This window comes from Amia ocellicauda, chromosome 13 (genome assembly GCF_036373705.1).
Source record: "Amia ocellicauda isolate fAmiCal2 chromosome 13, fAmiCal2.hap1, whole genome shotgun sequence".
Lineage (NCBI taxonomy): Eukaryota > Metazoa > Chordata > Actinopteri > Amiiformes > Amiidae > Amia > Amia ocellicauda.
This window is the reverse complement of record NC_089862.1, coordinates 26095260-26110788: the sequence shown is the minus strand read 5'-3', so window position 1 is coordinate 26110788 and position 15529 is coordinate 26095260. Positions and strand designations below refer to the sequence as shown.

General features: G+C 37.6%; 1 protein-coding gene across 9 annotated transcripts in view; it reads left to right on the top strand.

Annotated features, from left to right (window-relative positions):
- Positions 1 to 15529, top strand: part of LOC136766680 (receptor-type tyrosine-protein phosphatase delta) — a 634939-nt gene that overhangs the window by 598634 nt on the left and 20776 nt on the right. For all 9 annotated transcript variants that reach the window (XM_066720365.1, XM_066720369.1, XM_066720368.1 and 6 more), the window contains 3 exons: positions 6831 to 7006; positions 10191 to 10310; positions 10593 to 10747. In XM_066720365.1, the coding sequence (XP_066576462.1) occupies positions 6831 to 7006; positions 10191 to 10310; positions 10593 to 10747 (451 nt within the window). The remainder of the gene's footprint in view (positions 1 to 6830; positions 7007 to 10190; positions 10311 to 10592; positions 10748 to 15529) is intronic.

Genomic DNA, 15529 nt, shown 5'->3' with positions numbered 1-15529 from the left:
TGGTGGTCATAAAGGGATGGACATGGTCAGAAACAATGCTCAGGTAGGCCGTGGCATTTAAACGATGCCCAATTGGCACTAAGGGGCCTAAAGTGTGCCAAGAAAACATCCCCCACACCATTACACCACCACCACCAGCCTGCACAGTGGTAACAAGGCATGATGGATCCATGTTCTCATTCTGTTTACGCCAAATTCTGACTCTACCATCTGAATGTCTCAACAGAAATCGAGACTCATCAGACCAGGCAACATTTTTCCAGTCTTCAACTGTCCAATTTTGGTGAGCTTGTGCAAATTGTAGCCTCTTTTTCCTATTTGTAGTGGAGATGAGTGGTACCCGGTGGGGTCTTCTGCTGTTGTAGCCCATCCACCTCAAGGTTGTACGTGTTGTGGCTTCACAATTGCTTTGCTGCATACCTCGGTTGTAACGAGAGGTTATTTCAGTCAAAGTTGCTCTTCTATCAGCTTGAATCAGTCGGCCCATTCTCCTCTGACATCTGGCATCAACAAGGCATTTTCGCCCACAGGACTGCCGCATACTGGATGTTTTTCCCTTTTCACACCATTCTTTGTAAACCCTAGAAATGGTTGTGCGTGAAAATCCCAGTAACTGAGCAGATTGTGAAATACTCAGACCGGCCCGTCTGGCACCAACAACCATGCCACGCTCAAAATTGCTTAAATCACCTTTCTTTCCCATTCAACATTCAGTTTGGAATTCAGAAGATTGTCTTGACCAGGACCACACCCCTAAATGCATTGAAGCAACTGCCATGTGATTGGTTGGTTAGATAATTGCATTAATGAGAAATTGAACAGGTGTTCCTAATAATCCTTTAGGTGAGTGTATATATATATATATATACACAGTGGGGGAAAAAAGTATTTGATCCTCTGCTGATTTTGTACGTTTGCCCACTGACAAAGAAATGATCAGTCTATAATTTTAATGGTAGGTGTATTTTAACAGTGAGAGACAGAATAACAACAACAAAATCCAGAAAAACGCATTTCAAAAAAGTTATACATTGATTTGCATGTTTATGAGTGAAATAAGTATTTGACCCTTTCGACTTAGTACTTGGTGGCAAAATCCTTGTTGGCAATCACAGAGGTCAGATGTTTCTTGTAGTTGGCCACCAGGTTTGCACACATCTCAGGAGGGATTTTGTCCCACTCCTCTTTGCAGATCCTCTCCAAGTCATTAAGGTTTCGAGGCTGACATTTGGCAACTCGAACCTTCAGTTCCCTCCACAGATTTTCTATGGGATTAAGGTCTGGAGACTGGCTAGGCCACTCCAGGACCTTAATGTGCTTCTTCTTGAGCCACTCCTTTGTTGCCATGGCTGTGTGTTTTGGGTCATTGTCATGCTGGACTACCCATCCACGACCCATTTTCAATGCCCTGGCTGAGGGAAGGAGGTTCTCACCCAATATTTGACGGTACATGGCCCCGTCCATCGTCCCTTTGATGCAGTGCAGTTGTCCTGTCCCCTTAACAGAAAAACACCCCCAAAGCACAATGTTTCCACCTCCATGTTTGACGGTGGGGATGGTGTTCTTGGGGTCATTCCTCCTCCTCCAAACACGGCAAGTTGAGTTGATGCCAAAGAGCTAGATTTTGGTCTCATCTGACCACAACACTTTCACCCAGTTCTCCTCTGAATCATTCAGATGTTCATTGGCAAACTTCAGACGGGCCTGTACATGTGCTTTCTTGAGCAGGGGGACCTTGCGGGCGCTGCAGGATTTCAGTCCTTCACGGCGTAGTGTGTTACCAATTGTTTTCTTGGTGACTGTGGTCCCAGCTGCCTTGAGATCATTAACAAGATCCTCCCGTGTAGTTCTGGGCTGATTCCTCACCGTTCTCATGATCATTGAAACTCCACGAGGTGAGATCTTGCATGGAGCCCCAGACCGAGGGAGACTGACAGTTATTTTGTGTTTCTTCCATTTGCGAATAATCGCACCAGCTGTTGTCACCTTCTCACCAAGCTGCTTGGCGATGGTCTTGTAGCCCATTCCAGCCTTGTGTAGGTCTACAATCTTGTCCCTGACATCCTTGGACAGTTCTTTGGTCTTGGCCATGGTGGAGAGTTTGGAATCTGATTGATTGATTGCTTCTGTGGACAGGTGTCTTTTATACAGGTAACGAGCTGAGATTAGGATGTCAGCTCGTTACCTGTATAAAAGACACCTGGGAGCCAGAAATCTTGCTGATTGATAGGGGATCATATACTTATTTCCCTCATTAACATGCAAATCAATTTATAACTTTTTTGAAATGCGTTTTTCTGGATTTTTTTGTTGTTATTCTGTCTCTCACTGTTAAAATACACCTACCATTAAAATTATAGACTGATCATTTCTTTGTCAGTGGGCAAACGTACAAAATCAGAAGGGGATCAAATACTTTTTTCCCTCACTGTATAATATTTAGTTTTTACTCTCAAGAAACCCACGTGTGAATAGAGCTGGATAAGTATGTTCCCATGTACCCCTCAAAATACATCTAGTGCTCAGTTCATGGACCACAGCAAAGGTTATTTCAGGGCTATTTAGACCAAATACAGCTTAAACTGAGCTGCCTTGTGTCACAGGGCAGCTGCTTTGCAAGGGGTTACTCTAGCTCAGTGTGTTAAATCCTCAACCAATAAAGACAGTTTTCCGCTAAGTCCGAGCTTGCAGTCTACCAGGACCTGTGTGTGTTAGGAATTGATATTTCGACAGCTGTAGCCATTCTAGGTAGAATTAGCCAATCCTTTCTGCAATTATTTTTACATCTATACTTTTAATAGTTTAACCATTTATGCATTGTTTAATCATCCAATGGGGACATTCATATATTCTGTGGAATTCTATAAGTCTGAAACGTATTTATTATTGTTTTAATACTGGTAATAAAAAGGTCTTACAAGTGTTTTTGATGCAAATATACCTTTGTCATGGTCTTTTTTCACCCTGGAAAATGCATGTTTTATAGGAACCTGACAAATGTCTTACAGTTCATGCTTAGAAGAGCACTAATATGTTAATGTATTCTGCACTTATCTATTTGATGGACTACATCTGATTACTTATTGATTAGTACCTGAGTGATTGAGTAGTGATAGATTCAATCGGACTAGAGCCAGAATTACAGGAAAAGGAGGCTGCGAATATTGTTCTGTATTTGAGGTTTAGGTTAACGATTAAGCTTTCTGTTCAAACTGTATTACAAGGGAACATGTCCATTATTTTTCTGCCAATGTTTTTGAGTTGAAAAGTAATTTTCACAGCCTGGAATTTGACTTCCCAAGGTATCCAAACTGTAAAAGCTTACTGGAAAATGTTAGTACCTGTAGCCTTGGTTAATCAACACCCACCTCCTTGTAACTTTCTGTCTTCCTCAGACTCTATATACTCAAGCTACTGCTTTTAGAACATAATTTGTATTATTACTGTTTAAGTTTTTACAAGCTCATTTGAAAATGTTTTCTATTTATTTTTTAAATAAAATAGTAAAAGGTCTCAGACTCTGATATACAATTAAAATACTTGAATACCCCACATGTTAAATGTTAAATATCTAGAGATGCATGTATAGATAGAGATTCACATTTGAACAGAAATTACTGTATAATGGTATTGTTTAATGATAGAGGAAGGGAGGGACAGTAGTACCCCAAAAAATACGTTCTTAACATTATACACAATGTGCAGGAAATTGTAGCAAACACCCTTGGTTATCTTAAAATAGCAATGCTACATTTTCCCATAGTTAGTATTAAGTTTTTATCCTTTCCCATCATACAAATAAAACTGGCATGTGGCCAAGCATCATTTGCAGCAAAAAACATTTTTTTTAAAACTCACATTTTGGTCTTTTTAACGGAATAATTTACCTGTAAAAAGGCAAAGTTAAAATTTAGGCTGTGTTTTGGACGTGAATCCCATGCAGATGAGACTTATCTTCACAGAACATGTGTGAGTGCTGCTCACAGCTGCCAGTCCTGCAGCATTGACTAGCTGTCAGCCTGACTTCTCCCAGGATTGAAAAAGACCCACAGCTTGTATTTAAAAGGAGTAAGGGAAATAAATAAATAACCCACAGCTTTTTGCATTGTATGTTTTCCAAAATGAAGGAATGCAGAAGCAGTCGGCAGCTGAATGGAAGGTTGATTTTAAAGTGTAAAGTCATATACTGAAGGGATTTTTAACCCCTCTGCAAGTCACAGCATGCCACAGCCCCTTTTATACTTGACAGTTTTATATACAGTGCCTTGCAAAAGTATTCAGACCCTTCCTACAGTGTCCCATTTTGTGTTGTTATAAAATGTTAACTTAATATTTTAATCAAAACTGAAGTCTTTTAAGGGTAAGATAAGTTACAGTAAAAGTCAACCAAATCTAAACAGAAATATCTTGATTGCATAAGTATTCAGACCCTTCTACTCAATATTTGGTGGAAGTACCTTTGGCAGCAATTACAGGGTAAATCTCTACCAGCTTGATGCAATTTATGCCCATTCTTCTTGGCAGATTTGCTCACGCCCCTTTCAGGTTGCTTGGAGATCGTTTATAGACAGCAATTTTCAAGTCTTTCCACAGATTTTCAATAGGATTCAAATCACCCACTCAAGGACATTCACTTTTTATTCTTTAACCACTCCATTGTAGCTTTGGTCTTGTGCTTAAAATCATTGTCCTGCTGAAAGGTGAATTTTCACCCCAGTTTTAAGTCTTTAGCAGACTGAAATGGATTGTCCTCTAGTATTTGCCTATACTTTGCTCAATACATTTTTCATGAAATCCTAACAAGCTTTCCAGTCCTTGCTGAGGAGAAGCATCCCCATGACATGAGTTAGTACAAGGTGATTTTTGAATTTAAGTTGCAGACCTATGAAGTTAACAAATGATCAGAACATATTTTGAATTAATGCTTTTGCAGTAATTTCCTGTATTTATTTTTTATTGGTAAATTCTCAAAGTATTTCAGACAAGGGGCCGAATTAAATCAAAACATTGACCCACCCGCTAACAGAAAACTACAAATCTGTACATAGTAGCGGTTACATTTATGATTAGAAGAAAGTGGCATCTTACTAAAAATGAAGCCACAACTGAGTACAGTTTTGTAGTTTTCTATTAGCGGGTGGGTCAAAGTATTGATTTAAGATCATTATATATTTTTATTATTAATTATATATTATATATTAATTATACAACTATATATACTAGTAGTGTTTGAAATTTGTATTGGCCTTGAAATCTTCAATTTCTATGTATTAAATTAGTTTAATGTGATGAAAATAGTTTCAGATTTATAACAAGATATTCAACACAAACAAACAAAAAATATTGAGGACATTAAGTGCTTATTTTAACTTGCTAAACTCATTGATCGCATTTCAATGGTAACTACTTTTTGTTGACTCATCAGTGGCATTAATTACAGCACTGCAGCGATCTGGCATTGATTAAATGAGTTGTTAGATGTGATTAACTGTCAGTTCACGCAAGCAAATGTGGCTGATAGATTCTCAGTTTCATCAGGCTTCTTCTTGAAAAATATAGCACTAATCATCTGCCAACAGTTCTTGATGGGATTTAAATCTGAGAGACAGTTGATGGACTTGTTTTACAGCTACTGTTTCAGTACTTTCACTCAGTGACACAGTGCAGAATTATCTTGAAAGGTGCAGCTATCAGTGTCTCCAAACTGATCTCCTGTTGTTGGCCACAGTTTTCTTTCTAAGATATTGATATACTCATGAGGGTTCACTGCTCCATTGACCAAGTGAAGATTACTAACTTTGGAGACCATCTAACTAGCAGCCACCAGGGAGACATTTACCTCCTTCAAACATACTGGAGACCATCAGAACTATGCAAGTTACATTTAGACTCATCAGAGACAATCTCAGACCTTCACTGCTATGCTGTCCAGTGGTCATGGCCTTTATCCCATTGTAAGTGAGCAGAATGCATTTTGGCAGTGAGTGAAGGTTTCTTATGTGGATGCTGTGCAGAAAATACCCATCTTCAAATGGGCACAGCACTGGCTATCACTTGCCATGCAGTTTTCAAATTGAAGGATTAACTGGTAAACTTATACTGTTCAAAACTCTATCCTGGGATGTATCTGCTAATCCCCTTCTTTTTTTCTGGGCTACACTCTTGACTCACTAATTATTTTCAATAAGCAGGTCACGCACAATTGATTGTAATGTACCCAATTTGCTATTTCTCAAGTGGGGAGGAATATCCTAATTCTGTGCAAGATGGACATTCTTGATGGGTGGTGTTAACTCATTGCCAACCATGCATGATTTAAGGAATAAGGGTAATTGCTGATTTAATGGTATTTTTAGAAATAACAATAAATACACTTGCATGGGTTGATGGATTTTGATGGGGAGGGAGAGAGAGAGAGAAACACCTACCTCTGTCAATTATATCTTTGTGGGTAACAAATTAAAGAAAACTGCAGAAAATAATAATTGGACCTTCATATTGTGCCCTGGTGCTTCCAAACAGGGAGACTTCTATGATTGAAGTACTTCTCTGTAGCCTTTGCTGTCTTAGAACAAATGTCACCCTGGAGTAATTTTTTTGTCACTTTATAGAGACCGAGGTTATGGGAAACTATAAATGAAATCTCTGAACAGCGGCAGAGTTTGTCTTAGGTAAATCTGAACACAGAACATATGACTGTAAAAGCGTTCGTGTTTTTCTGTTAAATGTTTGTTTGTTTGGTTGGTTGGTTTTTATAATCAGCCAGTCCCCTAAGCTGCAGACATTACATATGAAAGCAAATTTCTGATTCGTGCTCTTATTTTCCTCAGGTATCCCCGGAAGTGATTATATCAATTCCAACTACATTGATGGCTACAGGAAACAGAACGCTTATATTGCCACCCAAGGTTCCCTCCCAGAGACCTTTGGTGACTTTTGGAGGATGATATGGGAACAACGCAGTGCAAATATTGTCATGATGACTAAGCTGGAGGAAAGATCAAGGGTAGGCACATAATCATTTCTTACTTTATATGGAATTCATGTTATCTTTAAAAGCAAAGGGACAGATTAAGAGGGAATTAATGAGTCTATTGACTATCAGCTTTTGGGATGCCGTATTTCAGACAGAAGTTCTTTCTTGTGAATATACTATTTGGCATCTTGATTCATTTACCACCCATGGCCGCCCATCCAATAAGACACTAACACTTCTTTAAAGTCAGATTACGCCTAGGGAGTAAAAAGTGCTTAAAAACTATGCATTAGAAATGTCAAACAGAGTTTAACAGTGAAGAGCAGTACATAATAAACAAAACAATCTAGCTTGTGAGAGCTATAAAAAATCTGCATATCTAAATAAAAAATCTGGATAATTCAAAATAAATAGTGTTTCCTTATATATATATATATATATATACAGTTTAGATCCATAAATATTTGTACAGTGACACAATTGTCATCACTGTGGCTCTGTATGCCACCACAATGGATTTGAAGGGAAACAATCAAGATGTGCTTTAAGTGTAGACTTTCATCTTTAATTTGAGGGTAGTTTCCTTTCAAATCTATTGTGATGGCGTACATAGCCAAAATGATGGCAGTTGTGTCACTGTCCAAATATTTATGGACCTAACTGTATGTGTACTGATATGCATAATTGTCTGGGATCTGTGCAGGTACAAACCCAATAGGGACCTCTACCTGTAAAAATACCAGTCTCATTATATTTCCTGCTCAGCTGTGGACAGGCGATTTAAGGAAAAAAATTAACTGAAGCACCAGGCAGTAATGGTGATGATAGCTTTGACATTCTCAGGGCCACTCATAGCCTGATGAATCCCTTGCATTGTCTTTAATTCATACGTTTCTTGATCACATTCAGTCTTTGGTGTTACAGCTTTTTTTAAACTGTAAGTCTGTTTGATGTGAAGATTTTTCAAATAATGTCCTGTTCTCGAATACGATATGTTATAATTTTCCACTTTTACATCTGTAAAAGCTTTTGGAAATCAGGAAGTTCCTGAATGTTATAAATATTATAAATTTAACTAATTGTATTGCTCATTACCCTATGAGTGGTATTTTTAGGACTCACTAAAACTATTAGGATTTATTGAGAAAATAATTATTATTTGGACAGGTAATCTATTACATAATGTATGTTCTGGGTATAAAGAATATATACTTGGGTATCAAAATGCTTGTATTATGTCAGTTTTACTTAAACAATAAAAGGAAATCATGCTTCTTTAATCCAACTTTCTGCTTTAACATTTTTTCAACTTCTTACATCATTTTTGTCCTTTTGTTTTTGTTATGTTTCATTTTTTTTCTTCAGATGCCTTCTTATTTCTTCTCCAAGGCAAGACATCTTTCATTTTGTGCCACTGGGTGTCATTCACAAGTTCATCTGTCACTTCTTTGAAGCTTTTTATATGTCATGCCATTCTTTATTTAGTAGCATGGCCTCCTGTTTTATCCAGCACTGCTTTGTGCTAGTTAATGTTGGAAAGATAATGCTGATACTAAACCACCATCACGTAGAATTATTGTTAGCACCTGCCACTGCCCATGATGCAAGATCCCCTCTGTTAGAAGATTCAATATATAAATATTGTAGTAAGCAACTGATATAGCTTTCTTTTGCTGCTATGCACAACCCTGATGGCATGTTTTCTAGAACACCTAAATGAAGTGCATGATTTCCACAATCACTTTCTTTATTATTATTTATTTGTTGTTTGATCTGAATTAAAAGGCATAGTTAAGTAGAGGACAGAACAGGTTAAATTATTTTGCATTTTTGAATAGTTGGTTACTCCCTATCACTGTGTCTATCAAAGGGCAAAATGTTATACTTCTGCCTGATGTATGTTCTTATTTTTATTTTTATTTTATTGTATTACTCCAGTTGCACAAACATACACAAAAATGCATGTCCTGTAAATTATTTGTGTAATATATATTTTTCAATTGATACATATCCAATCCACAAAATTTCCTATTATTTTTTGAAGTACTCACGGATTGTGGTCTTGCATTGTTCCTGTTTGTGTTCTTACGTTTGTAAACATGTAGATACTGTAAATGTATTTAAAACACAGTGAAAACGAGTTAAAATTGGCAATATAAACTCCATCTGAATAGGATTTTTGTTTTAAATCAAAATGTATTACAGAATGTGCTGACAAACAGAAACAAGTTCTCTGCCAACACCAGAGTTCTTCTCATTTGCTAGTGCTGTCACATTATATTTTAGTGTAAGTAAAATTTGTTTTAGGAAGCTGACAGTTGTCATGTTAGGTCCAGTATTTTAAGTGTTGCCTGCAACTTTAAAAGACATTTGGAGAGTCAGTGCATCCTCAGGGCTTGACTACAGTGGTAATTCCTGCTATTGGTCATGTAATTTAGATGACCTACATAAATACTGGGCATTGTTTTTGTGTCTGGCTAGCTCAAGATAATGATTATGAATGCTTCTGTTAAGGGTCAACACATACTGTCAATAACCATACAGTCTAATCCTAAGTATGAGACACTAAGATTTTGTTGCATACTTTAGTATTTTAGTATTTTTTACTTAGTTTAAAAAAATACTCAGAGGTTAGCGTTACAATTCCAAAGCTATTATATATATATATATATATATATAGTCCTATTTTTATAACCTTTTTTGGGGGGAGGGATGCTTCACAATTGTATATTAATGACAGGAACATATGGTTTTGTAGACAAGGCATTGTGTAAAAGACTATTATTTACAGAAACTATTAATTTTGTTTCCACTTGGCAGTGAAACAATAATACTGTAATGGAACAGTATTTTATTGGTTGTTCACTGGGCAACGAAACTGTATAATCATAATAAACTAGTGTCTATAATGTGATTGGAAAACTGCAGTTAAGATTGTAATTATAGACTCCATCAGGTCTATAAATAATGCTGTCTGAATCAGTGGAATGTTGTAAGCTGTTTTCTCAAATGTTAAACTGTATAAATCAGCAGAATACGAAGTTATTGGCATTCTAGTACCCTTAATTTATTAGATTTGCTTTCTCTGTGGCTTTTGGTTTTCACATGACAAAGATGTATAGTAAGCTGCAAACATAAAATATTGCACACAAAATGAACTATATCTATATCAAATATGCATCTTCTGTATTTGAAATGTGATCATCTGTTACAGGTTAAATGTGACCAATATTGGCCCACAAGAGGCACAGAAACCTATGGACTGATCCAGGTGACATTGCTAGATACAGTGGAACTGGCTACGTACTGCGTTAGAACATTTGCACTTTATAAGGTGAGTTTTCCACCTGCTATTAAAATTACAAACAAGTGGGGAATTTAATGTTTTGGTGGTGGCTGCAGGTTCTTACCTTCACTTAATATCAGATATTATTTGAATTACTTGAATACTGGTTATACTAGTAACTAGTAATAATTTGGTCTGGTTACTAACAAAAAATGAAAAAATGAAAAAAAAAAAATTAATTCCACTGTACTCTGTTGTAAATTGCTGGCTAGATTGTGAAACACGTTTGCTTCTGAAACTGGTTTAAATTGCTTTGTTTCTTGCTCATAGAATGGTTCCAGTGAGAAGAGAGAAGTGAGGCAATTCCAGTTCACAGCCTGGCCAGACCACGGGGTTCCTGAACATCCCACTCCTTTCCTAGCTTTTCTACGTCGTGTAAAAGCTTGTAACCCCCCAGACGCAGGGCCAATGGTCGTTCACTGCAGGTAAGGATTCACCCTATTTGTTGTATGCAGCCACCTGTCAATACAAGAGGCTGTTGAGAACTTAACCTATCAGACGACAGAGATTGCTTGTCTTTTGTTTCTTTTTGTCTTTAACTTTCTTACTTGGAACTTGGCTCCTCTGTATCATGATTTGCTTTTCTAGTTACCTAATCTTCAAAGCATAATAAATGAGTCAAAAGTAGTTACTTTACCCACTATTATTTGCCTTTGCAGATTCATTTATTTATTATTATTGGCAGGTGTCCAGATATGTCTGGACTTTTATCAGAGTCTAGATAAAACATTTAATTGTAAATGCATTGCTTGCTGTGTTTTTAATTTGTGATTAAGGCCCAACATTAAGGCTGCAATGTTAGATCGGTGTGAATTGATATCCTGCCAAGAATGGGTCTTTGTATTTCTAATTCCATCTAGAGATGGATAGATGATCTATTGGAGGTAGAAGACTGCAACAGAGACCAAAACTAGGTCCATTCAGCTGTGTGAATGTTAAAGATCACAAGGTACTCAATGGAGACTAGCAATAGGAGTACTGATGTCAGTGCCCTAGGCAAACTTTGATTTGTCATCTTTCTCATTCTCTCGTGTTGAAAATAGACATTATATAAACAGACTTTTCTTTGCTCAGGACATCCCCAGGGTAATTACATCGAACATAAATAAAGGAATTAGTACAAACTCTACAACACATACAGTGAGGGAAAAAAGTATTTGATCCCCTGCTGATTTTGTATGTTTGCCCACTGACAAAGAAATGATCAGTCTATAATTTTAATGGTTGGTGTATTTTAACAGTGAGAGACAGAATAACAATTAAAAAATCCAGAAAAATGCATTTCAAAAAAGTTATACATTGATTTGCATGTTAATGAGGGAAATAAGTATTTGACCCCTTCGACTTAGTACTTGGTGGCAAAACCCTTGTTGGCAATCACAGAGGTCAGACGTTTCTTGTAGTTGGCCACCAGGTTTGCACACATCTCAGGAGGGATTTTGTCCCACTCCTCTTTGCAGATCCTCTCCAAGTCATTAAGGTTTCGAGGCTGACGTTTGCAACTCGAACCTTCAGCTCCCTCCACAGATTTTCTATGGGATTAAGGTCTGGAGACTGGCTAGGCCACTCCAGGACTTTAATGTGCTTCTTCTTGAGCCACTCCTTTGTTGCCATGGCTGTGTGTTTTGGGTCATTGTCATGCTGGAATACCCATCCACGACCCATTTTCAATGCCCTGGCTGAGGGAAGGAGGTTCTCACCCAAGATTTGACGGTACATGGCCCCGTCCATCGTCCCTTTGATGCGGTGCAGTTGTCCTGTCCCCTTAGCAGAAAATCACCCCCAAAGCATAATGTTTCCACCTCCATGTTTGACGGTGGGGATGGTGTTCTTGGGGTCATTCCTCCTCCTCCAAACACGGCGAGTTGAGTTGATGACAAAGAGCTCAATTTTGGTCTCATCTGACCACAACACTTTCACCCAGTTCTCCTCTGAATCATTCAGATGTTCATTGGCAAACTTCAGACGGGCCTGTACATGTGCTTTCTTGAGCAGGGGGACCTTGCGGGCGCTGCAGGATTTCAGTCCTTCACGGCGTAGTGTGTTACCAATTGTTTTCTTGGTGACTATGGTCCCAGCTGCCTTGAGATCATTAACAAGATCCTCCTGTGTAGTTCTGGGCTGATTCCTCACCGTTCTCATGATCATTGAAACTCCACGAGGTGAGATCTTGCATGGAGCCCCAGACCGAGGGAGACTGACAGTTATTTTGTGTTTCATCCATTTGCGAATAATCGCACCAACTGTTGTAGCCCATTCCAGCCTTGTGTAGGTCTACAATCTTGTCCCTGACATCCTTGGACAGCTCTTTGGTCTTGGCCATGGTGGAGAGTTTGGAATCTGATTGATTGATTGCTTCTGTGGACAGGTGTCTTTTATACAGGTAATGAGCTGAGATTAGGAGCACTCCCTTTAAGAGAGTGCTCCTAATCTCAGCTCGTTACCTGTATAAAAGACACCTGGGAGCCAGAAATCTTGCTGATTGATAGGGGATCAAATACTTATTTTACTCATTAACATGCAAATGAATTTATAACTTTCTTGAAATGCGTTTTTCTGGATTTTTATGTTCTTATTCTGTCTCTCATTGTTAAAATACACCTACCATTAAAATTATAGAATGATCATTTCTTTGTCAGTGGGCAAACGTACAAAATCAGCAGGGGATCAAATTCTTTTTTCCCTCACTGTATAGTTAGAATCCCCACAAGTGGGCCACACTGAGAAAGTAAAACAATGACAGAGGACACTGTCTGTAATCCAGAACGCGGCACAGATACTGCTGGAAATGAAGCAGCCTTACAGGGAAAGACAGTAAACTTGTTTGAGAAACTGTGAAGAAAAGGATTACTGAGGAATTAAATTACCACATGCAGAACTTAATTAGACCTACTAGCAGAATCAGTTAAAATTGAAAATCCTGATTTCACCATGCAGAATGCAGGAATTAATGTCATTCTGCAGATGGGGGTTTTAATTCCTTCCCCAAATCAGATAAACCACTGTGCAGCTTAAAATCAGTCAGAAAATAGCCCCTTCATCTACAGTTTCAAAGTTACTGTTGAAAGGTTTTATGTGTCTCTTCTGTCATAAAGTTAACGTTGCCTTTGGGGAAAAGTTCAGTTTGACAGACTTTCACTCTGTCAATCTAGCTGGCATTAACTAGCACTGTTACTTACAGCCTGTTTATTGAGAAAATGTGCAAGTCTAAACAAAGGATCTTAAGTAATAAATAATTGACAGTATCTAGCCCCCTGAGCACTTGATTAAGTAGCTGGCCATGCCATTTGGTAAAGCAATGTTTGCAGTATTAGGAACAGCAGAAGACAAGATTTGATGTGCAACACGATGTTCCTTATTATTGCACACATTAAATATGAATATCTGACATGAATTTCACAGCTGTATTAAAAAGCAAATGGGTGTGCAGAGGAAATGTCATGTTTTTTGATAGTATTTTCCAGTCTATAGATTTTTACCCTGACTCCATTTTGTCTTATGTCTGTGATGTTGCTTGAGTTTGTAGAAGGTGGAAAATTAATTTCGCTCAGCTTGACCCAAATAGCCCACACTTCAAGTGGTATTGATTTTGCGGTTTGTTGAAATGTTGGTCATTCATACCTTGACAGAGACCCCAATTTGGCATGGTAAGTTGAGTATGCATTAACAATGGTACAGTGGAAGGAGCAGGGGGTACTCCATCAGACTGATGCATTATCACAATGTGAATTCTTAGTCTGCTCGTTGGCACTATAATTTGTACACCATATATACCATTAATTGCTGTTGCTTGTAAAGACTTGTACTTGCTGTATAATAAAGGTAGATATATATGTTCTGTGAAATGTCACAGAAAAGTAGTCTTGAAGTCCAGGAGTCACCATTATTATTATTAATAATGGTAATGACAATAATAGTAATATTATATAGAGGAGATTTATGTTTTGACTGATCTGAGCTCTTCTGCGTAACATCTGTTTGTTTGTTTTTTGATTTTTTCTAATTGCTCTAAATGGTTCTCACGTTTCTTGCTATGTCAATCATATTTCTTGGCAAGAAATGGGAATTAAAATAAGCTGCTATACTTCTTGTCATATTTGATCAGCTAATGTATTCAATTATTTTGATGTTCAAACAATAGGTGGGGGAACGGGGGATTCTGTCAGTACTACAGTGAAAAAACTTAAAGAAAAACACATTTTTCACAAAACACAGGATATACAGTACAATCAGTGTATTTTAAGATTACATACATGCAGGTAAAAACATAATCATAATTCAAAGACATTGCTTCTGTTTAATTTGTTTTTTTCTTAGCTGTCTTAGTTTCGTGGTCCCACTATATTGTTATCTCTTAAAATGTTTATGACGACCATTATCACACAAGCAAGGTGAAGTGGAAAGATAAAGGCTATGTTTTAAAAATCCAGTTTCCTCAATAGGCATGCAGTATTAACATGTGGAACTGAGTGCTTTTGCACTGCCTTTGAAAACTGTCTCCTGGTGCATCTTTGTATGTATTGTTCAGCATGGCCCATCCCCTCAAACTGTACATAGAGCAGATTGGCCTCTTTTTTAAGGATTTCAATGTTCCTACTTGCAATACCAATGAAATACGGAGAAAATGACAAACATAATGTCATCCAAATCATACATGCCCAATGTGTGGAGGAACAAGCCATTTGCCCCAGTAATACAACAGTTTTTAGCCATCTGTTTGTTTTATATTTTTTGTTCCTTATGTTGCATGTTTTAAAGGGGATTCTGTAGTTTTTCAGAAATCAAATCAAGACAAAAAACATTATACAAACCTAAGGTTTGTATCTAAATGGAAACCTTGTGGCCATGTAGTAAATGCACATCTATATCATTTCATGAATCTCTTTTCTTTGCACAGCTCAACAAAGCAGAACCCATAACCACCCTCTATTTGTTGTGCTATTAAAAAGCCCTTACAAAGCATATGAGGCAAGACAAACAATTATCAGTAATAGTGACTTTGATTGACATAGTTTGTAACTCATGTGGACTGTATAAAAATATATATATACGATTTAACGTGTATGGATCAATTGCAACAAACTTACAGAGTTAGTATGGACCTCTGTACTAAACTGTGTACTAGCTAGTACAGTACTATCCTGGGATCATCCCCAGCTGCGGACTAAAGATAGTACCCTTTGCAACGAAAAAAGAGGCGGAGCAAA